The sequence below is a fragment of the Scyliorhinus torazame genome, chromosome 16, assembly GCF_047496885.1.
Source record: "Scyliorhinus torazame isolate Kashiwa2021f chromosome 16, sScyTor2.1, whole genome shotgun sequence".
Classification (NCBI taxonomy): Eukaryota; Metazoa; Chordata; class Chondrichthyes; order Carcharhiniformes; family Scyliorhinidae; genus Scyliorhinus; species Scyliorhinus torazame.
Genome location: NC_092722.1, coordinates 29,105,735 through 29,131,793, shown reverse-complemented (window position 1 = coordinate 29,131,793; position 26,059 = coordinate 29,105,735). Strand labels below are relative to the sequence as shown.

The 26,059-nt window shown below is 49.0% G+C and overlaps 1 protein-coding gene across 2 annotated transcripts in view; it reads right to left on the bottom strand.

Moving 5' to 3' along the window:
* The window catches only part of odad1 (outer dynein arm docking complex subunit 1), a 41,332-nt gene that overhangs the window by 3,901 nt on the left and 11,372 nt on the right, over positions 1 to 26,059 (bottom strand). Inside the window, exons 5-14 of one of the 2 annotated variants that reach the window (XM_072478133.1) lie at positions 25,490 to 25,612; positions 22,174 to 22,287; positions 21,069 to 21,136; positions 18,706 to 18,890; positions 15,768 to 15,902; positions 14,414 to 14,496; positions 12,535 to 12,703; positions 7,638 to 7,801; positions 5,744 to 5,847; positions 5,122 to 5,215 (exon numbers count right to left, since the gene is read on the bottom strand). In XM_072478133.1, the coding sequence (XP_072334234.1) occupies positions 5,122 to 5,215; positions 5,744 to 5,847; positions 7,638 to 7,801; positions 12,535 to 12,703; positions 14,414 to 14,496; positions 15,768 to 15,902; positions 18,706 to 18,890; positions 21,069 to 21,136; positions 22,174 to 22,287; positions 25,490 to 25,612 (1,239 nt within the window). The remainder of the gene's footprint in view (positions 1 to 5,121; positions 5,216 to 5,743; positions 5,848 to 7,637; positions 7,802 to 12,534; positions 12,704 to 14,413; positions 14,497 to 15,767; positions 15,903 to 18,705; positions 18,891 to 21,068; positions 21,137 to 22,173; positions 22,288 to 25,489; positions 25,613 to 26,059) is intronic. The other variant, XM_072478134.1, reaches the window with a different exon arrangement.

Below are 26,059 nucleotides of genomic sequence, written 5' to 3'. Positions count from 1 at the left end.
ACACTTAAATGAACACAGCAAAAACAATCTAATGTTGCACACTTTCATATTACGTACATTTTCAGCTAATATTTTCATTAGTTGGAAAGCCTGAGATACATGGGGAACTAGATCAGATAAATTGCTTTTTTTTGGTGGTAAAAACACCCTATTTCACATTAAGTGGGATTTGTAGCTTTTAATGTATAATGAAGTGTACCTGGTTAGCAAGTGTAAATAACACAAGAAAATTAACCATGGCTAACAATTGCTTAGCATTCAGAGGATTGCCTTGTTATTGTATTAATCATAGTACATAGAATCCCTACAGTGCAGAAGGAGATCATTCAGCCCATCAAGTCTTATTAACCCTCTGAAAGAGCATGCTACCTCGGCCATATCCCTGTAACCCCACTCGTTGATCACGGCCAATCCACCTGATCTGTCCATCTTTGTACTGTGGGAGGAAACCGGAGCATCCGGAGGAAGCCCCTGCAGACACGGGTGGAACATGCAAACTCCACACAGTCACCAAGGCCGGAATCAAACCCGGGATCCTGATGCAGTGAGGCAGCAGTGCTAACCACTGTACCATCCTGCCACTTATCAGTATTATTAGTCAGTAGTATTAATATAAAGGGCAATTATTTACATATGGGCCTCATGTATAAAATAAATTTAAAAAAAAATAAATTTAGAGTACCCAATTAATTTTTTCCAATTAAGGGTCAATTTAGCGTGGCCAATCCACCTACCCTGCACATCTTTGGGTTGTGGGGGTGAAACCCAAAGATGCGCAAACACAGGGAGAATGTGCAAACTCCACATGGACAGTGACCCAGAGCCGGGATCGAACCTGAGACCTTGGTGCCGTGAGGCAGCAGTGCTAACCACTGTGCCACCGTGCTGCCTTAAAAAGAAGAATTATTAGGACCTGGAATGCTTTACAATAAATCACTATTGTGGCAGGGATTGTTAGCTGTGTAGGGGGAATTGGATAGGATTTGAAGAGGAGACATATTAAAGAATATGGGAAAGGATATTGTTATGCTACCTGGCATTGCATCAAGTTGTTTTACTGTCCAACTACCAGACTACAAGGCAGGTTTGCATAACCCAATTGATATTCAACAATAAGGGGCAAGAATAGGAATCTGCAATTGACAGGACAGACAGACTCCAGAACGTCTATTAAGAATATGCAAAACATGATCACTCTTATGGAAATAGTTTGCAAAAGAATTGGAAATAATACCCAGGATCAGTAGCCAAGTGAAGATGGAAGATTGTCCTCACCTTTTCATGACAAAATAATGGACAACATTACAACCTTTTCACATCCACAGCACAGTCAAATAAGGCTGCATTCTGGCACTGATACTCTTTGACATATTCTTTGCTGCCTTCATATGGCTTCGGTTCATCTACATGTGATATCTATTTACATACCAGAACTGATGGGAAGCAGCTCAGCCTTGCCCGCCTGAGATCCAAGACCAAAGTGCAACAAGTCCTCATCAGAGAGTTGTTTTTTTTAATTGACCCTTGGGAGGTGGGTGGCAAGGTCAGCATTTGTTCCCCACCCTTGGGAGGTGGGTGGCAAGGTCAGCATTTGTTCCCCATCCTTAATTATTATTCATTTTTTATAATCGCTTATTGTCACAAGTAGGCTTCAATGAAGTTACTGTGAAAAGCCTCTAGTCGCCACATTCCGGCGCCTGTTCGGGGAGGCCAGTATGGGAATTGAACCCGCGCTGCTGGCATTGTTCTGCATTACAAGCCAGCTGTTTAGCCCACTGTGCTAAACCAGCCCCGGTCGTTCCTTTGAACTGAGTGATTTGCTCAGCTATTACGCAGGGCAGTTAAAAATGAATCCCATTGCTGTGGGTCTGGAGTCATATGTAGATCAGACCTGGAAGATTTCCTTCCCTAAAGGGCATCACTGAACCAGATGGATTTTTGCATCAATTAAAAAATATATATATAAATTTAGAATATCCAGCTGCACGGTGGCACAGTGGTTAGTATTGCTGCCTATGGCACTGAGGACCCGGGTTCGATCCTGGCCCTGGGTCACTGTCTGTGTGGAGTTTGCATATTCTCCCCGTGTCTGCGTGGGTTTCACCTCCACAGCCCAACGATGTGCAGGTTAGGTGGATTGGCCATGCTAAATTGCCCCTTAATTGGGAACAAATAATTGGGTAGTCAATTTATTTTTAAGAAAATAACAAAAAAAATTACATTTAGAGTACCCAATCTTTTTTCTAATTAAGGGCCAATTTAGCATGGCCAATCCACTTACCCTGCACATCTTCGGGTTGTGGGGGTGAGGCACATGGAGAAACGAGGATAATGTGAAAATTCCACACAGTGATCCAGTGCCGGGGTCGAACCTGGGGCCTCAGTGCCGTGAGGCAGCAATGCTAGCCACTGTGCTGCCCTGGATTTTCACAACACTTGATGATATGATCACTATTGCTGAGACTAGTTTTATATTCCAGATTTATTAACTGAATTTAATTCGCATTAGTCTCTGGATTACTAGTCCAGTAGCCTACTGTATCCCCAATAGCAATGATGCTACATGAACATTCCAGACTGAGGAACACCTTCATGGACAGAATCTCTCATGCCTGTACAGAGTTTGGTTTAACTATCAGCATCAGGAAGATAAATGTCTTTGTCTATGACATTGTCAATGTTGATTGATGGTTGTATGGCAACGTGACACTGGAGATTGTTGTAAGCTTCATAGATTTATGCTCCACATCATCAGCAATCTGCATACCTATTTTTAAAAAAAATCTTCACATCTGGGGGGGGCTGACTCAGTCATTGGGAGATAGATGGTCAAGTGAGGAAGTGTAAAGAGGAGGATGGATTAGTATAGATGGTAAGTGGGTGTGAGGAGTGATGTGGTGGAGTATGCTCAATAAAACAAAGTGAAGAGTTGGGGTGACATTTGAGACAAAGATGAGAAGAGCATTTTATCTCTCAGGCTAGTTGGGCTGTGAAATTCTCGCCCCCAGAGAGCAGCGGAGGCAAGGTCATTGAATATTTTTAAAGCCGTGACAGATAGATTCTTGTTTGACAAGTGAGTTAAAGGATTTAGGGGGTTGATAGTCGAGTTGAGGCCACAAACAGATCAGTCATCATTTTATCAAATGGCTGAACAGGCTTGATAGGCCGAATGGCCTGCTCCAAATTTATATATGTAAAAACAAATCAATTAATGAATAATTCTGAAGATGAAAGGTATTCTCAGTAATGGTGACCACATGGGCGCTATTCTCCCCCCCACGCCGAGTGGGAGAATCGCCGGGGTGCCACGCGGATCACGCCGCCCCAACCCCCGCACGCGATTCTCCCACCCCCCGGAAACCAGTGGTGCGCAATTTGCACCGGGCCACACGGAGAACCGGCGAGCGGCGATTCTCCGGCTGGATGGGCCGAGCGGCCGCTACGACACGAAAGGTTCCTGCCGGTGCCGTCCACCCCTGTTATCCGGCCTCTGATTGTTCCACCCCTGGTCGCTGCAGGCGGGAACTCTGCGGGAACGCTGGGGGGGGGGGGGGGCCTGTAGGGGGGAGGAGGGGGCTCCTTCACCGGTGTGGCCTCCGATGGGGTCTGGCCCGCGATCGGGGCCCACCGATCGGCGGGCTGGCCTCCCCCCCCCCCCCCCCGGGCCTACCTCCTTCCGCGCGCAGCCCCAGAACACCGGCTCCATGTTGGTGAGGGGCCGGCGTGCGTAAGACGTTCCCTGCGCGTGCGCAGGATGGCGCGGCCCAACTGCGCATGCGCGCATTGGCGCAGCGCCCATTTGGCGCCGTGTAAGGACGCTGGAGTGGCGTGAACTGGAGGTCATGTCCGGGCCCTGTTAGCGCCGTTGTGAAACACGACAGCGCGAACACTTGGCCTCAATATCGGAGAATCGCCCCCCATAACTATCACCAATTGTTGTGAAATCCCCTCTGGTTCACTAATGTCCTTTGGGAAAGAAATCAGCTGCCTTTGCCTGGCCTGGACTACATGTGACTCCAGACCCCCAACAATATAGTTGACTCCAACTGTCCTCTGAAATGGTCTGGCCCAGCCAGCCATGCCCACATCACATGAAAGAATAAAGGAAAAAGTAAAGGTGTTTAGAATCAGGGGCGAAATTCTCCCCGAACGGCGCCATGTCCGCCGAATGGCGCCAAAAACGGCGCCAATCAGACGGGCATCGCGCCGGCCCAAAGGTGCGGAATGCTCCGCATCTTTGGGGGCTGAGCCCCAACACTGAGGGGCTAGGCCGGCGCCGGAGGGATTTCCGGCCCGCCAGCTGGCGGAAATGGCGTTTGTTGCCCCGCCAGCTGGCGGAAATGGCGTTTGTTGCCCCGCCAGCTGGCGCGGAAATGCGGCGCATGCGCGGGAGCGTCAGCGGTCGCTGACAGTTTCCAGCGCATGCGCAGTGGTGAGAGTCTCTTCCGCCTCCGCCATGGTGGAGGCCGTGGCGGAGGCGGAAGGGAAAGAGTGCCCCCACGGCACAGGCCCGCCCGTGGATCGGTGGGCCCCGATCGCGGGCCAGGCCACCGTGGGGGCACCCCCCGGGGTCAGATCGCCCCGTGCCCCCCCCCCAGGACCCCGGAGCCCGCCCACGCCGCCTGGTCCCGCCGGTAAATACCAGCTTTGATTTACGCCGGCGGGACAGGCAATTTCTGGGCGGGACTTCGGCCCATCCGGGCCAGAGAATAGAGCGGGGGGTCCCGCCAACCGGCGTGGCCCGATTCCCGCCCCCGCCCAATCTCCGGTACCGGAGACTTCGGCGGGGGCGGGATTCACGGCGGCCAACGGCCATTCTCCGACCCGGCGGGGGGTCGGAGAATGACGCCCCTGGATCCTGAGAGTGCTTGTGTCCAAACCAAGCTTAAATATAGGAGATGTGCTGGAGCAATATTTTCAGTGACACTCAGTATTGGACATCTGAATTCTCCCTCCGTGTACCCGAACAGGTGCTGGAATGTAGCGACTAGGGGATTTTCACAGTAACTTCATTGCAGTGTTAATGTAAGCCTACTTGTGACAATAAAAATTATTGTAATCAGTTCATGGGAGAGGAAGGTGGGTGTGAGGTCTTTAGTAGGTCACACTCTCTGGTCTTACCCCTTTGAGTATTCTTTGCCGTAACTCATTCTGAGTCAGAGGCCTTTCCTCTTCATCAGTCGCTGGAGATTCCACATCACTGTCATTATCGTTTCTGGAAAAGAGTTATCAACAAAAATGAGCTCTCTTACATTTTGATCCAAACATCACTATCACTGAACATTCCAATCAACATCGTAAGGGAAGAAAATCCAATTGTAGTCTCTTTGGAATCCCCCCCCCCCCCCCCCCAACCCCTCCTTCGCCCAATTTTCTTCATCTCCCCTGAACATGATAACGTGCCTCTATCCAACATTCATTTACCTGATTGCCATTTTCATTCAGGAGTAGTGTGAAATGCTGATCTGCTATTGCTACATTTGCATTACCCCAATATCACTCCTGGTGCACTTTTTACAGACTTCTAATGAGAATCATCCCTAAAATAGGAACAATCAGAGCCGGATGATGTCTGCACAGCCTCCTGTTTTGTGGATGTCGTGAAAAAATTATTTATAAAGCAAGAGGAAAAATATTAATCGACAAACAATTTACAATCTCCATGACATTGTGAGCTCATTGTTGTGTTGGTCACTGCCCCTGTGTTGGTTACTGCAAATGACTTGAGATGGGAGATACAGACCCAGTGGTGGGAGGTTCAATGTATATTGGCTGGGTGGGATTTTTCAGATTCTGGCCCATTAGCAAAATGGCAGCTTCCCGTGGGTCATATGGTCTGTCGTAATCCTGGAGTGAACAGGGAATAGAAGAGTAAATATTAGTGTTACACACACATACAGAGACCCACCTAACTTGGGCACAACTTGAAATGAATTTAATCAGTCTATAAACTTTTACATGAGTCAATCCAGGACTAGTATCAGACAGCACCATCTGAAACCATTCAGCCCATCATACTTATATGCTGGCTCTTGGAAAGAGTCATCCAATTAGTCCCACTCTTCTTTTCTACAGCCTTGCAAGTTTTTCCTTTTCCACTTTTTTCTTAAGTAAATATAATATCTGCTCTGTGATACAGACTACTCTTTTTATAATATTTACAATTATAATATATTGTATGCAATAGTTTATTTACTTGTCAGCATTAACACTGCCACGTGGTTCCAATTTTCTTCTTTACCTCATCTGAAGGCACCAGCAATTATTAGATACCGTTCCAGGGGTGCTATCACTCTTCGGTACCTTATCGAAGTGCCCATTCTTTATGTGTAAGCAGAGACCATGAGAACTGGCAAGCAATTCAGACTTGAGAGAGTGTCAAAGGTGAGCCTGGTCCTGTCCTCACTTGCTGTCCATACACACACTTTCCAGAAGTGTTACAGCGATCAGCAGGAATAATTCCCTTTACAGTGACCACTTGGCTGATGCCAGATATCACAGACTGGGGATAAAACCCGAGACCCCCTAATTAGCCTGGCTCAGTGCCGCATCAAATTGTACATTGACTCACAGAACCAATGGGCATGGAAATAATCATCTAAGTGCCAGGGTTTTTGGCAGAGAGAGTGAAGGTCCCTGGTGGGTGACAAGAATGGGTTACAGAACAGATCCTTCATCTCTGAGATGAAGAAAATAAACACAACAGTTATTAGTGTATAGCAAACTCCGACACACAACAATGAGATAAATAATCAATACTCTGCTCCTACTGATGTTGGTTGAGGGATCAATATTGGCAAAACACCTTGCTCTTCAAAATAGCGCTATAGGATCTTTCCAAGCAGACTAATAGGGACCTCAGCTTAACACGTCATCCAACAGCACTTCCAGCAATGGCAGCACTCAACTTAGTATACAACGAGAATATCAACCTGGATTATGTGTTCAGGTCTCTGGCGTGGGACTTGAACCCACAACCTTCTGATTAAGAAGTGCAAATGCTACATGCTGAGCCACATCAGACACCATCAAACAGGATAGAATCTTGCAGTGACAAATGTGTTTGTGTCCGTTTGTGCTCTGCTGATATGGAAGTAAAATATTTGGACATTCTGTAGTTCACCGACTTCAAGTAGATGGCACAAACCAGCCGCGTGAGCATTACATTGGAGAAATATCCAGAGCAGTGAACATCACTTCGTAGCTTTGTAGCTCTCTGCACAACTCAAAATTACATCTACAAAATGTACTGCAGCAACTCACCAAAGCTCCTTTGACAGGACCTTCCAAACTTGTGACCTTGACCAACTAGAAGGACAAAGGCAGTAGATGCACGGGAACACCACCACATGCAAGTTCCCCTCCAAGCCACATAATATTTTGCCTTGGAACTATATTGGCATTCCTTCACTGTCACTGGATCAACAGCCTGGTATTCTTTCTAACAGCACTCTGGGTGTACCTATGGCACATGGACTGTAGTGGTTCAAGAAGGTTGCTCACTACTATATTCTCAAGGGCAATTAGGAATGGGCAGTAAATGCTGGCCTAGTCACAAATCTACATCCTGTGAATAAATAAATAAATAACCCTTCAAATTAGAAATTGTCTGCATGGAGGAAATGATCTATAGATACCTTGGATGCGAGGTAGGATTGGATAGATAGTAGCTCATTGGTACGCTGTTCAATGAGGCCAAGGTACTGCATTGCATTGTTATCACGGATTCCAGATGAAGATCCCAACATTTCATCCAAAATTGATCGATTGCAGTTCATTTTATTAAACAGCGATTCAATTTCTGTGGACAGAAAAAATAAAATTAATAGGTTTATATCGGATTTAAAGATTAGACATTTTTCTTTCCCTTCCATTGGGGCTGACTCTTGTTGGGATTGGCCCAAAGGAGGCCTACAGTAATGCTCTCCATGTGTGGGTCTAGAGAGTGATGTATGACCTGTTCCTCCCGAACATGCTAACAGAGGTCATGTCTCAAATTATTAATAAACTGTAAGTAATCTATTGAAGTTGCTTCTGAATGGATCAATACTTGCTGCTTTGAACATCTTCACAGAGTTGGTTCCATAAATTGACCACTTGCTCACTGAAATTGTGGCCCAGATTTGGTGTTTGTAATGACAGAGAAACAGTTAACACTTGATGTGAAACCAACAGCAATTCAGGCATCCGTTCATGCACAATGAAACATGTTAAAATTCGCTTCTGGGCGTGTTTGGCGGGGTGTTTCTCAGCGGCTGTAGTGCCGAGATTCACCCCACTATTCACCAGTACTTTGCCAGTTCTTTGGGCCTCAGGGAGTTTCTCACCACTGAGACCACACTTTAGTCGGTTTCCTGCTGCGGCTCCTCGCTCATCAGGGCAGCATTTTGAGTGGCACCCCGATCTTCCCCTCAACCCTCTTTCAGCCCCCCCACCCCTAACTTTATTAATCCTGCTTCACCAGCCCAAAGTCCCCGAGGCCCCTAGAACCTTCTCTCACCCCTCTGTCCAATGGCTAAGGCCCCCCCGGGCCCGACCCCTAGCACTGCCAACCTGGCATCCGGGAATCCTGGCAGTGCCACCCAGGCACCCTGGCACTGCCAGGCTGACAGAGTCTAGGTACCAGCAGAAGTGCCAGGGTACTGCCTTTCCCTCCCTGTCCCCGACCACCTGAAGGTCTCTAATGGCCTGCGAGACCTCCCGAGTTGTCTTCACGCCTTGTCCACATTTGTGGAAACCAGTGCTAAACAGCTCCCTGCGAGGTCTCGCAGATGCAGCTGTTGACTCCTGGGCACCGGGGTACATATGTCGTCAGGCTATTTAAATGAGCCCAATGGTTCATTTGAATATGCAGATCTGGATCCTGCCCAGCAAGGGCAAGGTCTAGATTGCACTGGGCCAAGTGTGAGGGGTGACTCGCAATGCGCCCAGGGTCCGGCACATAGCCCAATTTGGGGTTCTTGCATGATTAACATGTTGCGCCCAGATCCACGCCAGGCACCACGCAGTCGCTGAACCGTGCCCAACATCTGGAGCAGAGGTGAGAAAATTGGGATAAAGAGAAATCCAAACATATAACTTTGATTTCCATTAGTAACATATTAAACTGCACTCTGGTAAAATTTTGTTGTATTATCAACTCTTGTCATCAACATTTCATATCTTCAACGCCCGCAGAACAATGTGAAGTCATGGAAGGATTTGTGGGCTAATTAACTGTCTGACGCGTCATGATATGAGCACTCCTTCCATGGCTGTAGACATCTTTCCACAAGCAATAGTGTTAGCTTTATGAGCTCCCACTACTCACACAGTGGGGGTGTGGGAGCCTCCAGCACATACGTGACAAAGAGTATCCCACTCTGAATATTATCCACGATTTTGGACTGGGACTGGGACTGCCTGGAGTGGGGTTCAAATTCTCTATCTTCTGACCATAAGACTTGGAGCAGAAATAGGCCATTCAGCCCATATCGTCTGTTCTGCCAGTCAGTGAGATCATGGCTGATCTGATCTGATAATCCCCAACTGCACTTCCCCGCCTTATCCCCTAACCCTTGATTCCCTCAATAATTAAAAATCTGTCTATCTCAGCCTTGAACACACATAACAATACAGCTTCTACAGCCCTCTGCAGTAAAGAATTCCACAGATACACTACCCCCTCATCTCTGTCTCAAATGATCCCTTACTCGGAGATGATGCCCTCTGGCCATAGACACTTCCACAAGAGGAAAAATAACCACCTGGCATCCTTCCTGTCAAGCTCCCTGAGAATCCTTTTATTTCTCAATAAAGTCATCTCTCATTCTTCGAAGCTCCATTGAGTACAGACCCAACTTACTCAACCTCTCCTCATAAGAAAATCTCTCCATACTCGGGATTAACATAGTCAACCTGGAGGGGGTCACGTGATGTGAGCACAGGAGCGGTCGGGCTTTTGTGAGCTCCAGCTCTACTTCTAATACCTTTTTTCATCCTTGTGCACATTCCTTTTATGTCTTTTCTTGGTTTACATAATTTACACCGTGACCCAAGAATTGTTGGTCAGTGTTTCTGCATGATAAGAGCCGAGTTAGAATGTTTAAATCTTCGCTTGTCCATGGCTGCTGGAAGGAGTTGGGGTGGGGCCCTGCCTTAAGTGGCACAATTGTTTTTGACCAGGTTCCCGCCCAGACAGTGCAGTTGCATCGACAGATGATGGCTGCTAACAAAGATGCTGTTCTGGCTGAAAATCTCGGCTCTGGTCGCTGAGGTCCAATTCCAACAGCTGCTGGTGTTTTTATAGAGGTGTCCAAGGAAGTTCCTGCATTAGAGAGAGCACTGACCCAGATGGGAAGCCGACTCCATATGGCCGAGCTCCTGCTGCATGACCTGCATGGTCTTGGTGCTATGGCTAATTGAGTGGGCCTATTTGCTAAGTTGTCCTTATGGTAGCCCAAACCGTTTTCCCTCAGTGGTCCTTGTTGTCGGGGTTACCAGGTGCTAGGGGGAGGTGGGCTGGCCCTCCCTCCCAAGGCACCCCTCCTTCGAACGGTGACCTGATGGCCCCTCATCTCTGGGATGGGGTTCCCCCTTTCTGGATGAGATCTGATGGTATCCTTCTCAATCTCGGGCCTCATGGTAATCCTGGCGTCCCCCTAAGGTATGTGCTGTTGCTTGAAGGTCCGTCGGTCTGTTCCTCCTTTGGACCTGTGACCCGGTGGATGGGGTTTGGTAGCTCGGGTCTCTGCTGATTACTCTGCTATTCTCTTACTTTTCTATGGGAGACCCTGGGTTTGATGCTTGAGGGACGTCATTCTCCGACCCCCCGCCGGGTTGGAGAATCGCCGGGGGCTGCCGTGAATCCCGCCCCCGCCGGTTGCCGAAGTCTCCGGTACCGGATATTCAGCGGGGGCGGGAATCGGGCCGCGCCGGTTGGCGGGCGCCCCCGCTGGATTCTCCGGCCCGTATGGGCCGAAGTCCCGCCGATAAATTGCCTGTCCCGCCGGCGTGGATTAAACCACCTTTTGAACGGCGGGACAAGGCGGCGTGGGCGGGCTCCGGGGTCCTGGGGGGAGCGCGGGGCGATCTGGCCCCGGGGGGTGCCCCCACGGTGGCCTGGCCCGCGATCGGGGCCCACCGATCCGCGGGCAGGCCTGTGCCGTGGGGGCACTCTTTCCCTTCCGCCTCCGCCACGGTCTCCACCATGGCGGAGGCGGAAGAGACTCCCTCCACTGCGCATGCGCGGGAAACTGTCAGCGGCCGCTGACGCTCCTGCGCATGCGCCGCCCCGATATGTCATTTCCGCGCCAGCTGGCGGGGCAACAAAGGCCGTTTCTGCCAGCTGGCGGGGCGGAAATCCTTCCGGCGTCGGCCTAGCCCCTCAATGTTGGGGTTCGGCCCCCAAAGATGCGGAGCATTCCGCACCTTTGGGGCGGCGTGATGCCCGTCTGATTGGCGCCGTTTTGGATGCCAGTCGGCGGACATCGCGCCGTTTGGGGAGAATTTTGCCCCTTCTCTGAGATTTACTTGGACTTTCCTGGTCCTCTCCTTGTAGTCTTGTAGTTATATGATGCTCTGTCCTGGGTCCTGAATGGAGTTTGATTGCGTTGTGGGTATCAGTGTAATTCTCCCTTAGCTCTGGGGTTCTCGGGTTTTTTATTCCTCTGTTATTTTCCTTTGAAGCTTTGGGTATGATGTAAGTGTGCTGTTCACCGAGTCCAGCTTTGGTGCAGACTGATCTTGTATCCTTGGAGGGAACACATTTTTAACAAGGACACGGGGAATCCACAGCGAGTAAAATAAGAAACAAAGTTTCATTTACACAAATGATATATACGGTACCCAGTAGATCCCTACCGGGTTCCTATTCTAGTCAGTGCTTTAGTGGCTGACCTTTTCTCCAATTGTGATATATACTGTATTGTATATATTGTTTGTTGTCTCTGCTGGCTCCGCCTGTGGCTCCTCCCCTCAGGCTCTGTATAAAGGTGACCGACCTCTGGCCCTGCCCCAGTTCGGGATCAGTTGCCAGCAGGTTCTCGTTTAGCTTATTAAAGCCACAGTTTTGTTCCACAATTCGTCTTTGTATAATTGATGGCACATCAATGGGAAGGCAAGCATTCCCACCCCGGAGGCCCTGTGCAGGATATTACATCTTTGGGGACAGCCTTGGTGGGTTCCTGCAGTGCACCTTGTAGATGGTACACGCTGCTGCTACTGTCCCCAACTCATCCAGTCTTATTTGTTCCTCTGCTTGTATTGGCTTCTGCTATGTGCTGTACCTGTTTTGCATTGATACCTATGACTTTTTTTCTTTTTCTTTTGTTTTGAAATGTGAAAACTTCAATAAAAATGTATTTTTTAAAAACCTAGTGAACCTTCTCTGGGGCTGCCTCCAATGCCGGCATATCTTTCCTTAGACTCAGGTGGAAATACTGCCACTGGGCCTGTCAGTTGTTATTGTAGTAAATAAATATAAATAAATAACTTGTCCAAAAATGTATTCATTCAGAATTAAGTCAAAACTTCTAACCAAAGCTCCTTGCTTACTTGTTTTGAGTTGGTCCAGTATTTTTTTGACCCCTTTGATCCTGTTGTCATATTCCATGGCCTGTTTACTCGCTTCCTCCTGTTGAGTTTCAATCCTGCTCAGAACAGCTTTATGTTCTTGTTCCCGGTGCATCTCCTGGGATTTGAAGGCTTCCATCTGAGCCTGGATCTGGGACATCCAAGAGACAAATGTAGAGGAGAACAAAGGGACTGCACGAAGTGTCACAGGGATGAACAGATGAACTAGTGCTTTTTCACTTGGAAGGAAACACGTTCAGAAGGAACCTCTACTGAAATGAATCAAAGAAGTGGCGTCATCTCGGTATTTTCAAAAAACTCAAGACGTGCCAAAGCATGTCGCAGTCAATTTAAGTACTTTCGAAGTGCAGTTGCTGTTATTTTGTGGGGAACTGACCAATAGAAAGTGCAGGACCTTACTTCTCACCAATAATTCTACATAACAATTGCCCCTTAGGTTTTCCCTCCCTCACACACCATCTGATGTCCTTACCACTCCTTAGGCACCCCTCGGCCAATGAATTGTGGAAGGGCTTGGAATCTGCCTAAATGGGCCATTGTGATTGGTGCCAGTCTGTGCTCATTGCCTGCATTTCTGCACAGCGATTTTTTAATTATTAATTTATGGGAGGTGGGCATCGCTAGGTCAGCATTTATTGCCCAATCCTTAAGGAGGTGGTGGTGAGCTGTCATCCTGAGCCGCTGCAGTCCACGTGGTGTAGGTACATCCACAGTGCTGTAAGGGTGAGAGGATTTTGACCCAGCCACATTGTAGGAACGGTGATATAATTTCAAATCAGGGTGGTGAGTGATTTGGAGGGGATCTTCTGGGTAGTGGGGTTCCCATGTGTCTACTGCCCTTTAGTTGGTAGCAGTCGAGGGTTCAGTAGGTGCTGCCTAAGGAGCCTTGGTGAGTTCCTGCAGTGCATCTTGTAGATGGTACACGCTGCTGCGACTGTGTGCCGGTGGTGGAGGAAGTGATTGTTTGTGGAAGGGATGCCAATCAAGCAGGCTGCTTTGCCCTGGGTGGTGTTGAGCTTCTTGAGTGTTGTTGGAGCTGCACTCATCCAGGCAAATGAAGAATGTTCCATCACACTCATGACTTGGGCCTTGTAGATGGTGACGGGCTTTGGGGAGTCAGAAGGTGACTTTCTTGGGCGGCATGGTGGCGCAATGGTTAGCACTGCTGCCTCACAGCGCTGAGGACCCAGGTTCGATCCTGACCCCGGGTCACTGTCCATGTGGAATTTGCACATTTTCTCCGTGTCTGCGTGGGTCTCACCCCCACAATCCAAAGATGTGCAGGATAGGTGGATTGGGTACACTAAATTGCCCCTTAATTGGAAATAAAAGTATTGGGTACTATAATTTTTTTTAAAAAGGTGACTAACTTGCCACAAGATTCCTAGCCTCCGACGTACTGTTGTTGCCATAGTATTTACTTGGCAAGCCCAGTTCAGTTTCAGGCTAATGGTAACACGCAGGATGTTGATAGTGGGGATTCAGCGATGGTAATGCCATTGAATGTCAAGGGGCAAATGTATTCTCTCTTGTTGGAGATGGGCATTGCCTGGCACTTGTGTGGCACAAATGTTACTTGCCACTTGTCAGCCCAAGCTTGAATATTGTCTTGCTGCATTTGGACATGGACTGTTTCAGTATCTGAGGAGTCGCAAACGGGGCTGAACATTGTGCAATGATCAGCGAACATCCCCACATCTGACCTTATGATGAATGGAACATTACTGATGAAGCAGCTGAAGATGGTTGAGCCGAGGACACTATTTTCAGGAACTGCTGCAGTAAGGTCCGAGATGATTGATTAAGTTATTAAAAAGACAACATTTTTGTAAAGACTTACATTAGCAATTTCCTCCTGCAGTCTCTCAATCTCACTGTTCTGCTCATTGATGTAATTAAACAACGCAAAGTTCCGATCTTCCACTGGCAGAGAGATACACCATGAGAGTTAGAATCAGAAAAGATTGGGATGTAACTTCCCAGTTCCCCGGATTGAGGGGGTACCCCAAAGACGCATTGGGGATCCGCTCTCGGAACTTCACAGGTAAGTGTTTGCATGGCAATTGCCCAGAAACACAAACCTTCACAAACCCAACACAACCGTGGGCAATTGTCCTGCCCTGGGATCCATCTAAAAATGCAATTTAAATGACAAAACTTCAGCTGGTTCTGACAGGGTCCCAAAAATAGTAACTCAGAAAACGTTAGAAGAATTAAAACCTCTTCTAACTTCTTGGTAACAATTGTAAACGCCCAGAACGCGACCCCTCCCTCACTGCCCGAGGGACATCCCCACCCCCTGACGAATCTCTCCCTGACGAGACTCCTACCCCCCCCCCCCCACCCCCCCACCCCCCCACTCCCCACAGGCTCAACCTGAGGCAACCACCTCCGACCCGACACCCCACAACCTTACCCAACCAAACCTCCACCCCCCAAGACAACCAGACCTCAGCCCCTCTCAGGCCCAATTCATCGCCCCCCCACCTCACTCCTGAGGTCCGCACACAGAGGTTAGACACCACCTCCCTACGAGCACCCCCCCATCACCCACCACCCCATCAAATTAGAACTTAAAAAAAGGTATGAAACTCCCAGCATTGTGGGGGCTGGTAATCCCTGACTGAGCATTATTACCAGATACACCCCGCTATCCCATCAGGGCTTGATTCCTCCCTTCTCCCACTTCCACTTCTCTGCTGCCCCTACCAGTAACCTCTGATCCCCTACCTACAAGATTGCCCTGGAGTCTCCAGGAATTGAAGATCAGTCTCCAGAACATTGTTATATGCAACCCTGGAGAAATTCCATTTGGACATTAAAAACTACCTTTTTGGTCATTTTCATTGAACATTTCTCTTTATCAGATATAAAGATATTGAAATGGGAACGAAAAAGGCTGTGTGGCTGACTGTCATCCACCATGCAATTGGGTTTTGAGTCTTTTTACTTTCCAATTGAATTTGGAAGGCAGTACATCACAAGGATGGATGTGTTAGCTGACTAATGGCTGGATTATGGGGCAAGTCCTGTGGTGGAATCTCCAGGAATACATTTAGTTGCAGTTGGCAACCCTACTCCCAACCCTCCCCTAACTCCCCCGTTGAAGCAGACAGATATTTCTGTAGTTCTGACTCTGCCACTTGGCTAAAGTTTCACTTCTCATGATAACACCGCAGGAAGTGCTGCCTCACCTTCAATGAACTTTTCCACCAGCACATTAAGGTTGTCCTCCCCGGTGAGTGCTCGAATCTGCTGGAAAGCAGCTTCATACATTTCCACTGTTTCTTCCTTTGCGTCCTTCTTTTTTCTTGCTGAGTCTCTGTGTTCTGAGGACCAGTTTCAAAGTTCAAGGACGCCAATGAATATTAAAGAAAGACTTGCATTTCTAGAACATCTTTCAATAACACCCATGTCCCAAAGTGCTTTGCATCCAGTGAAGTACTTTTGAAGCATAATCGCAGTTATTATAAGATGGTATTTATAGGTTTAATAGACTGATTGTAGGAATGAAGGACTTGTCTTGTGAAGAGAGAGTGAGCTGTTTATGCCTATACTCGTTGGAGTTTAGAAAAATGAGGAGGGGTCTAATTGAGGTATATACGATGCGAAAGGGGGATTGACAGGGTAAACGTAGAGTGAATGCTTTCCCTTGTTGGACATTCTAGAACGAGAGGCCATACTAAGAGGTGGCAGATTTAAAACAGGAATGAGGAATTACTTCACTCAAAGTGTCGTGATTCTGTGGAATTCTCTACCCCAGAACACAGGGGATGCCGGAATACTGAACAAATTTAAGGAAGAGATGGTTAGGTTTTTTATTAGTAGCAGGATGAAGGGTTCGTGGGAGTGGGCGGAAGGTGCAGGTGAGTCCGAGATGAGATCGGCTGTGATCGTATAGAATGATGTGGAGATGCCGGCGTTGGACTGGGGTGAGCATCGTATAGAATTGCGGAGCAGGCTGGAGGGGCTGGACTGCCTATTCCTGCTCCGAGTTCTTATGTTCCTGTATTTGACCCAATTCTTGGTGAGACTACGATCTTCGCTTTTCACTTGTGCATCACCTGCAATTGCTGGTGTAGCTCCTAATCAGAAGCAAAGCCAGAGCTCAAAAGGAACAGTTTGATGCCAGATTTCCCAACAATTTACTCCGTTGATGAGGTGACAATTTCAACCCACCCCTCACCGTCTACTTTTCCACCTGAGACCTTTATATATCTACGTGCACTGCCAGGTGGGTCAATGGGGCTGCTCGCTATTCCGCACAGGATGCAATGGTGTACAGTCGTGAATGGATTGTGTTACTGGGCTAATAATACAGGGAGCGTGAGTTCACCTCCCACCAGGGCAGTTTGAGCATTTCAATTCAGTTTATAAAAATCTGTTATCAGCAAATGTGGTCATAAAGCTGTCAGACTGTCATAAAAACAGCTCCCTGTCAGGGAAGGAAATCTGTCGTCCTTACCCAGTCTGTGTCTATATGTCACTCCAATCCCACACCAGTGTGTCTGACTTTTTAAAAAATTCATTCATGGAACATGGGCATCGCAGGCTGTGCCAGCATTTATTGCCCATGAGGGCGCAGTTAAGAGTCAACCACATTGCTGTTACTCTGGAGTCTCATATAGGCCAGACCAGGTAAGGACAGCAGATTTCCTTCCCTAAAGGACATTAGTGAATCAGATAGGTTTTTACGACAATCTAAAATGGTTTCATGGTCATCTTTTAATTCCAGGGGCGAAATTCTCCGGAAACGGAGCGATGTCCGCCGACTGGCGCCCAAAACGGCGCCAATCAGACGGCATCGCGCCGCCCCAAAGGTGCGGAATGCTCCGCATCTTTGGGGGCCGAGCCCCAACATTGAGGGGCGAGGCCGATGCCGGAGGAATTTCCGCCCCGCCAGCTGGCGGAAACGGCCTTTGTTGCCCCGCCAGCTGGCGCGGAAATGACATCTCCGGACGGCGCATGCGCGGGAGCGTGAGCGGCCGCCGACAATTTCCCACGCATGCGCAGTGGAGGGAGTCTCTTCCACCTCCGCCATGGTGGAGACCGTGGCGGAGGCGGAAGGGAAAGAGTGCCCCCACGGCACAGGCCCACCCGCGGATCGGTGGGCCCCGATCGCGGGCCAGGCCACCGTGGGGGCACCCCCCGGGGTCAGATCGCCCCGCGCCCCCCCCCCAGGGCCCCGGAGCCCGCCCATGCCGCCTTGTCCCGCCGGTAAGGTAGGTGATTTAATTTACGCTGGCGGGACAGGCAATTTATCGGCGGGACTTCGGCCCATCCGGGCCGGAGAATTGAGCGGGGGGGCCCGCCAACCGGCGCGGCGCGATTCCCGCCCCCGCCGAATATCCGGTGCCGGAGACTTTGGCAAACGGCAGGGGCGGGATTCACGCCAGCCCCCGGCGATTCTCCGACCCGGCGGGGGGTCGGAGAATGTCGCCCCAGATATTTTATTGAGTTTAAATTCCATCATCTGCCTTGGGGGGGATTTGAACCCAGGTCCCCAGATCATTATCCAGGGTCTCTGGATTATTAGTCCAATGACAATACCACTGTGCCACTGCCTCCCTAACTGAAGTGACCTAAGAACATAAGATATAGGATCAAGAGTAGACCATGGGGCAGCACGGTGGCGCAGTGGGTTAGCCCTGCTGCCTCACGGCGCCAAGGTCCCAGGTTCGATTCTGGCTCTGGGTCACTGTCCGTGTGGAGTTTGCACGTTCTCCCCGTGTCTGCGTGGGTTTCGCCCCCACAACCCAAAGATGTGCAGGGTAGGATTGGCGACGCTAAATTGCCCCTTAATTGCAAAAAATGAATTGGGTACTCTACATTTATATTAAAAAAAAGAGTAGACCATGTGGTATCTCGAGCCTCCTTGGCTATTCAATATGATTGTGACTGATCTTCAGCTCAACTCCACTTTTCTAACCACTCCCCATATGCCTCAGCCTACTGAGACACTCAGTTTTATCAAACCGCTATTGAATAACCATGCCAGCCTTGCAATAAATGCCAACCTTGCCAATGACACTCACAACATGGGAATGAATAATAAAACATTTGCCCCTCGGGCAAGTTGTGCCAATCATTAACCAATGTCTCGGTTGTCGAGGGAATTTTTATTGCCTTTACCTCGTTTGTAGGCGCCGTGTAACATCTCTTCATTCAACCGCTCCTGAGTTTTAATTCCCATGAACTCCTTCAGCTTTCTGTCATGGTCAATGACTCGCTGAAGTTCTTTCATCTCGGCCGCGTGCAATGCTAGTTCCTTCTCTGCCTTCTCCCTCAGCTGCTGCGTCTTCGTCTGTGCTTCATCCCTACATCAGGGCATTACAAACACAGTCAACCAGAGGTCAGTCGTCACTACCTTACCCAGAAATATTCTCTTTCACTCTCTCTAGAAGATGCTGACTCCTTGCTGGAGTTTGTTTTCCATGGATACAGGCCACCCCGCACTACGTTATTCTCAGGATGTCAGTGCCACAGGCAAGACCAGCCATGCTCCCGTTGTTCTTGACAAGGTTGTGTTGAGTCGTTTCCTTGAACTGTTACAGTTCAATACCTTGTCGTGGTTTTTGACACAACTGAAGCCACTTCAGAGTCAACCACACGTGTTAGCTGAGACATTGAGGGCGCGATTCTCTGGCCGCGTTGCGCTCAAGGGAGAGCGCACCGCACCCAGACAATGCTGGGAGAGGCTTCCAGCGAGCCTCCCAACAGCCTCCGCGCCTCGTGAGATTCTCGGGAGTCCTGCGAGAGGTCGGAGTCGGAACCCTGCCCCAAATGGGCGGGACTGAATGACACTTGCGGAAGTAGGTCGTAAATCAATTTACGACCTACCTGCGCGGGATCCACCGGGCTCCCTCGATTCATTCCTCCCAGGGAGGCTACAGCCGAGCACCAATCAGTGCTAGTCCACACAAACATGGACCAGGCAGAACGGCACCTGGGGTCTCTCCCGGGCCATCAGAGATCCCTGGGTGGTCAGGGTAAGTGCAGGGTGGTCCCCTGGCCCATCCCCAGGAATGCGGGCACCTTGGCACTGCCCAGCTGGCACCTTGGCACTGCCATCTTGACACTGCAAAGATGTCCGGATGGCACTGTCAAGCCAGCAGGAGCACTGCCACCCGGGGTACCTGAATGCTAGGATGGCACTGGCAAGAGTCAGGGGACGAGGGGGGGGGGCATGCCAATGGAATGATGGTGGAGGGGGGGGGATTTGAAGGGTGGGGGAGAAGGTAAGTAAGGGCCTCCAGGAAGTTGGGCGGGGTGATGGGTTGGGGTCCTAGAAGGGAAGGGGTGCTGTAAGGGGGAATGAAGACAGGGGACCCCCAAGGACCCCATAGCGGGGTGTCCTCACTTGGGGAGTATGGGATAGTGTCCATGTGTGTGGGGGGGGTGACATTGCCCATGGGTGGGGGTGACCCACAAGCCCACTTAGAGATCAGGGCATCTTTTCAAAATGGCAGCCCAATTTCTGAGTTCAGCTCCCCAGTACTATGTGTGGGCTAAACCGGTGAGAAACTCCCGAGGGCCCAAAAAATGACTAAGTGTCATTGGGGCGGTACGGTAGCACAGTGGATAGCACTGTCGCTTCACAGTTCCAGGGTCCCAAGTTTGATTCCCGGCTTAAGTCACTGTCTGTGCGGAGTCTGCACGTGTCTCCCAGTGTCTGCGTGGGTTTCCTCCGGGTGCTCCGGTTTCCTCCCACAGTCCAAAGATGTGCAGGTTAGGTGGATTGGTCATGCTCAATATTGCCCTTAGAGTCCAAAATGGAAGGTCACTGGGTTACGATCGGGTGGTGGGGTGGGCTTAAGGAGGGTGCTCTTTCTAAAGGCCGGTGCAGACTCGATGGGCTGAATGGCCTCCTCCTGCACTGGAAATTCTATGAATTGTGGTGGGAAACTCACCAGCAGAGCCGGCGGGAAACTCCCTGAAATGCCCGCCACAAATTCACTTAGAGATTTTGGAGAGAATCGCGCTGTGAGTGTCTGATCACTATTAGGCCAATCAAAACATCACAGCGTGATTTACCTGTTAAAACCAATGTCCATCAGGAATCACTAGATAGTGATCAGGACCCAAGTGTCTGGCTGTACTTTCCTGCTCCTAACTTCTGAATACTGAGCCCAGATATATTAATCTTTAAACCGTTTTGCGGGCTGCAATGACGTCAGTCTCACAACACATACGGTTTCATTGATATCCAGGGCAACCTCAGGAATTCATAGAAATCTACTGGTTTGCAGCATTCCTCACTTCAAAATCAACCCACAGTTTGGTGGGACATGTCACAAGACTGTGTCAACCCGTTCACCATCAATAGAGGTCAACTGGGTTGAGAAGGTTTCGCCCCCACAACCCAAAGATGTGCTAGGTAGTTGGATTGAACATGCTAAAATTGCCCCTTAATTGGAAAAAAATAAATTGGGTGCACTAAATTTTTTTTAGAAACTGGGTTGAGAAGGAATGTCTCTTGGGTGCTGTATCCTCACCTGGCTTCGTATGCGGCAGTCGAAGTGTCAATCACAAAACCGATTTCCTTCCGAATCTCCAGAAGTTCCTAATCAAAGTGAGGAAGATAATGTCTGGGGTTAGACCACATGATAGGGAGGGAGGAATGCCAGTCCCTTTATCCACAATGACGACAGCTTCTCTGTCCCTTCAGCCAATGATTAATAAATAACCAAAGGAAAGAACATCGGAACCGTCATCTCGTCCCTTCTTCCCTAGTTTGTTTCAGTTAGATTATGGCTAAAGGAGGGTCATTGGACTGGTATCTAAATTGGCCAATCAGAGCAGAGTTTATTTAGTTCCTTTTTGCAGACTCCGAGTCCTCATTCCGAATCTTGTGTGACCCCACCCCCCACTCCCATCATGGTTATCAGTGTCCAAAAGCTCTTGTATTGATTGCTCAGGCGTGTGTGGATTGCCTCAGGTTGACTTGTCTCTCTGTGTGTGGAGAAGTGTTCGCCACTCACCTACAACAGCACGGCAGGATTTGGACCTGAAGAAGTCATCGGGACTCGAAACGTTAACTCTGTTTCTCTCTCCACAGATGCTGTCAGACCTGCTGAGTCTTTTCAGCATTTTCTATTTTTATTTCAGATTTCCAGCATCCTCAGTATTTTGCTTTTATGATACACGGTTGGGATCTCCCTCTGCGGCTCCAGACCAGGTCATGGGTTCAAATCCCACCCGGGCAAGTTGCGAAACTGAATTCAATAATTTGTAGGCTAGCACAGAGAAGCAAATGGCCTGAATGTCTGCACACACGTCCTCGTCCACCGCGATGGCGTTAACTCTTGATGCAAATGAGGCAACTAGGGATGGGTAATAAATACTAACCTCATCGGATTCACCCAAGAATAAATTGAAAAACTAAGCACCTCCAACTCCTCAAGCTGTAGGCCGAGTGATGGTTGAATTATTTGGTGCGAGGTGGCATCAGAGCTTGCCTCCTGAGGGGTGGTGTGAGGGCCATTGAATCCTGGGCAGCAGTCCCTGACTGCCTCACCCTGTCAGCAAAATGAGGAGCTGCCCAATTGGGAGAAAGAATATCCAAAAAGAAACAACTGAGAGTGATTTTTTAATCCTTACTTTTCCCAGCTTCCTCTGGAGCTGCTGAAACCTTGTGCGTTCAACGCGCAGAGTATCAATCTGCTCCCTCAACGCTCCATTCCTCGTAAGGTGAGTGTTAAACTTCCTCAGTGACTAAAGACAAGGGGTAGGAATGGCCACAAATTATTTGATGTGATAGGACAGTAGAATTGTCAACCATGATTGGATGTATTCCTGGAGGTTTCATCACGCAACTGCCCACCTTGATTCACCCATTTTAACTCCCATAAAACTGGTAGAGTGGGAGCAGGTGAGATAATAATAATCTTTATTATTGTCACAAGTAGGCTTACATTAACACTGCAATGAAGTTACTGTGAAAATCCCCTAGTCGCCACATTCGGTGTAAAACTTGTCAAAGTCTCAACCCTCTTTAATGGGGCGACACGGTAGCACAGTGGTTAGCACAGTGGTGGTATCACAGCGCCAGGGATCCGGGTTCGATTCCCAGCTTGAGCCACTGTCTGTGCAGAGTCTGCACGTTCTCCCCGTGTCTGCATGGGTTTCCTCCGGGTGCTCCGGTTTCCTCACACAAGTCCCGAAAGACATACTTGTTAGGTGAATTGGACATTCTGAATTCTCCCTCTGTGTACCCAAACAGGCACCGGAATGTGGCGACTGGGGATTTTCACAGTAATTTCATTGCAGTGTTACTGTAAGCCTACTTGTGACAATAAAGATTATTAGTATTATTATTAATAGAAAGCAGACTGGGGGTGGCCAGTCAACCTACTCCCAGCAGACAGGTTGACCGTGTAAATATTATAGTAAGTCTGGGACCCTCACATTTACTTTACCTTCAAGGTTTGACCCCAGCTGGCTGGATTTTCTAGGCAATGAGAAAACTGGCAGCTCAAGGCCGGAGATAGACAGTTTTGGGGAAAGATAAGTTCCCTTGCAGCACTGCTTGTGGGCCAAGATGATTAGAAGTGCTTCCCCACACAACCCTCTTCCCCCCACCCACCCAGCTTACCTCTTTCTAAAGGTTCCTGTCCCCATTAGATCTCCCCAATCCAAAAATCACCCTCTGAGTTAAGGATTGGACAATCCCTGTTCCCCCTCCCCCTCCCCCCCCCTCCCCCACTCCTAGCCATCCTCAAAGTTGGGGATTAGACTACTCCCCTTACGCTCCCAGTAACAGCTGTAGACCCAACGTCAGGGAGTCTTACTCCCTCGGGAGACCTTCTTGCCTAACTGGAAGCCAAGCTTGTCAATCAGGCTCAATTCAGGGCAGAGATCCTGTCAAATAAAATCCACTTGTTGTGCGGTTAAAATTCTACAGCATGCAGCGAAACCTGGACTTCCGGATTTGCTGTCTGAGACTGTGATTCCTACTTGGGAAACCAGCCTATCAATGTCGGAGCCTTTGGGGTTTGCCTTTTGACTGTCCATCAAAAAAAGCTCACTTTCCCAGTCTTCAATATTTGACAAAAAAAACCAACACACCATTTTTATGTCCCTGTGATTTCCCTCGCGGGTTTTGTTTATTGTAATTTTCTGGAGATTAATCTTTAATTTCCAGAAACTCCAGGTCAACTCTGGAAGTTTGACAACTTTAAAGGGTAGATTAGGAAGACATTCCATTTCAATTCTGGAATCCAGTGAAATAACTTTTAAACCAACCTAAGAATTATACTACACATGAAACTTTGGATGCTGAAAGCGACCTTTAGCTATGACCAGGTAGTGGGAGGAATTGGAATAACTCAGCTTTATATCATAGAATTCCTACAGTGCGGAAGGAGGCCATTCGGCCCATCAAGTCTGCACTGACCCTTCGAATGAGCACCCTACCTTGGCCCACTCCCACGACCTATCCCCATAACTCTGTGTATTGATCATGGCCAATCCACCTAACCTGCACATCTTTGGACTGTGGGAGGAAATCGGAGCACCCGGAGGAAACCCACGCAGACACGGGGAGAACGTGCAAACTCCACACAGACAGTCACCCAAGGCCGGAATCGAACCCAGGGTCCCTGGCGCTATGAGGCAACAGTAACAACTCCCCTGACTATCAGCGCAAACCATGATAGTCTTGAGATTTAAAAGCGAAGGATCTTAGATCCAAAACCTTGTCTGTGTTGTAAGCTGAGCGGCAACTAAAACAGGTTGCAACTGGCATTAATATCACTGGGACCAAAAATATGCCCCACTCCTCAGGATCCATTGGGTTTGTTAACTGTGATCGGACATATACCAGTAAGTTTCACTGTGAGCCAGAGGTACATTTGCTTGCCGTTGTAAAGTAAGACTGCGCTGACTTTATAGTAAAGGTGGTTGCGAGAGGTCAGGCAAGCATTGCTGCGACATTTCAAATGCTGGCTGGGCTAGGCAGTCTCCAGGACTGTACAGTACAAACCTAATGGGATAAGATAAATCTGATTCAGCATTCAATATTCACTTTGGGAGTCCTCTCAGATGTTACCTCCTGTTTTGCACACAACCACATCAGGAAAGTTAATCTTCAATTCGTGTCCAAGTTCAGCTCTGATATGCTCAAAGGCGCGATGTCCGCCGACCGGCGCCAAAAACGGCGCGAATCAGTCTGGCATCGCGCCGCATCTTGGGCGGGATTCTCCGATATCAGCGCGATGTCTGCCAACCGGCGCCAAAAATGGCACGAATCAATCCGGCATCGCGCCAAAGGTGCGGAAGTCTCCACATCTTGAGCGGCCGAGCCCTCACCTTGAGGGGCTAGGCCCGAGCCGGACTGACTTCCGCCCCGCCAGCTGGCGCGAAACTGACTTTGCCGGGCGGCGCATGCACGAGAGCGTCAGCGGCCGCTCACGGCATTCCCATGCATGCGCAGTGGAGGGGGTCTCTTCCGTCTCCGCCATGGTGGAAACCATGGCGAAGGCGGAAGGAAAAGAGTGCCCCCACGGCACAAGCCCGCCCGCGGATCGGTGGGCCCCGATCGCGGGCCAGGCCACCGTGGGGACAACCCCCGGGGCCAGATCGCCCCGCGCCCCCCCCCAGGACCCCGGTGGCGGAGAATTCGCAACACGGCGGGGGCGGGATTCAAGCCGGCCCCCGGCGATTCTCCGACCCGGTGGGGGGGTCTGAGAATCGTGCCTCTGGAATAGAACTGAACCCAATTCGAGGCGAGACTAGAGAGATCATCAATTTGGCACTTTAAAAGGAGACCCGCTTTTATTATATCTGGGCTTGTGGTTTTATGATATTTTTGATCTCATTATCTCCTGTAATTATTTTAAATTCATCATGTCAGCAGCATATTGCCTCCACTTATTGCAGCTGTTTTCCCCTCTGGTCACATTCTGAGATTCCTTACCCTGTCCAATCTGTCTTCCATGACCCCAACATTCTTCACCACCTGTTCGTTCATTTCTTGAACATTAACACCTTTACTCAACCCCTTCTTCTGCTCAAAGATTTTTTGCTCCAACGTTTTTATCTGTATCAAAAAGGGTTGGAACAAAAAGATAACTTCATCAACCATTAGCTTACTGAATAAGAAATAACCATAAACATCACACACACCCGGATATACAGACACACAAACACCCCCCCACATATACAGACATACAAACATACACACACATACACACACCCGGATATACAGACACACAACTCCCCCCCCCCCCCCCCCACATATACTGTACAGACACACACACAGACATAAACACTGATGGATGCCCCCAATGACACATACTCACATATAGACACAAACACACTGACAGACACATGCATATAAATACAAACATTTTTTTTGTATAATGATACACACACCTAAGTATAGACCCATTAACAGACAGACTCATACTGACAGACAGAAACACATAAACTCAGGCACATACATATACATAAACAAACTGCAGGAAGACACTATGTCTGTGCTCAT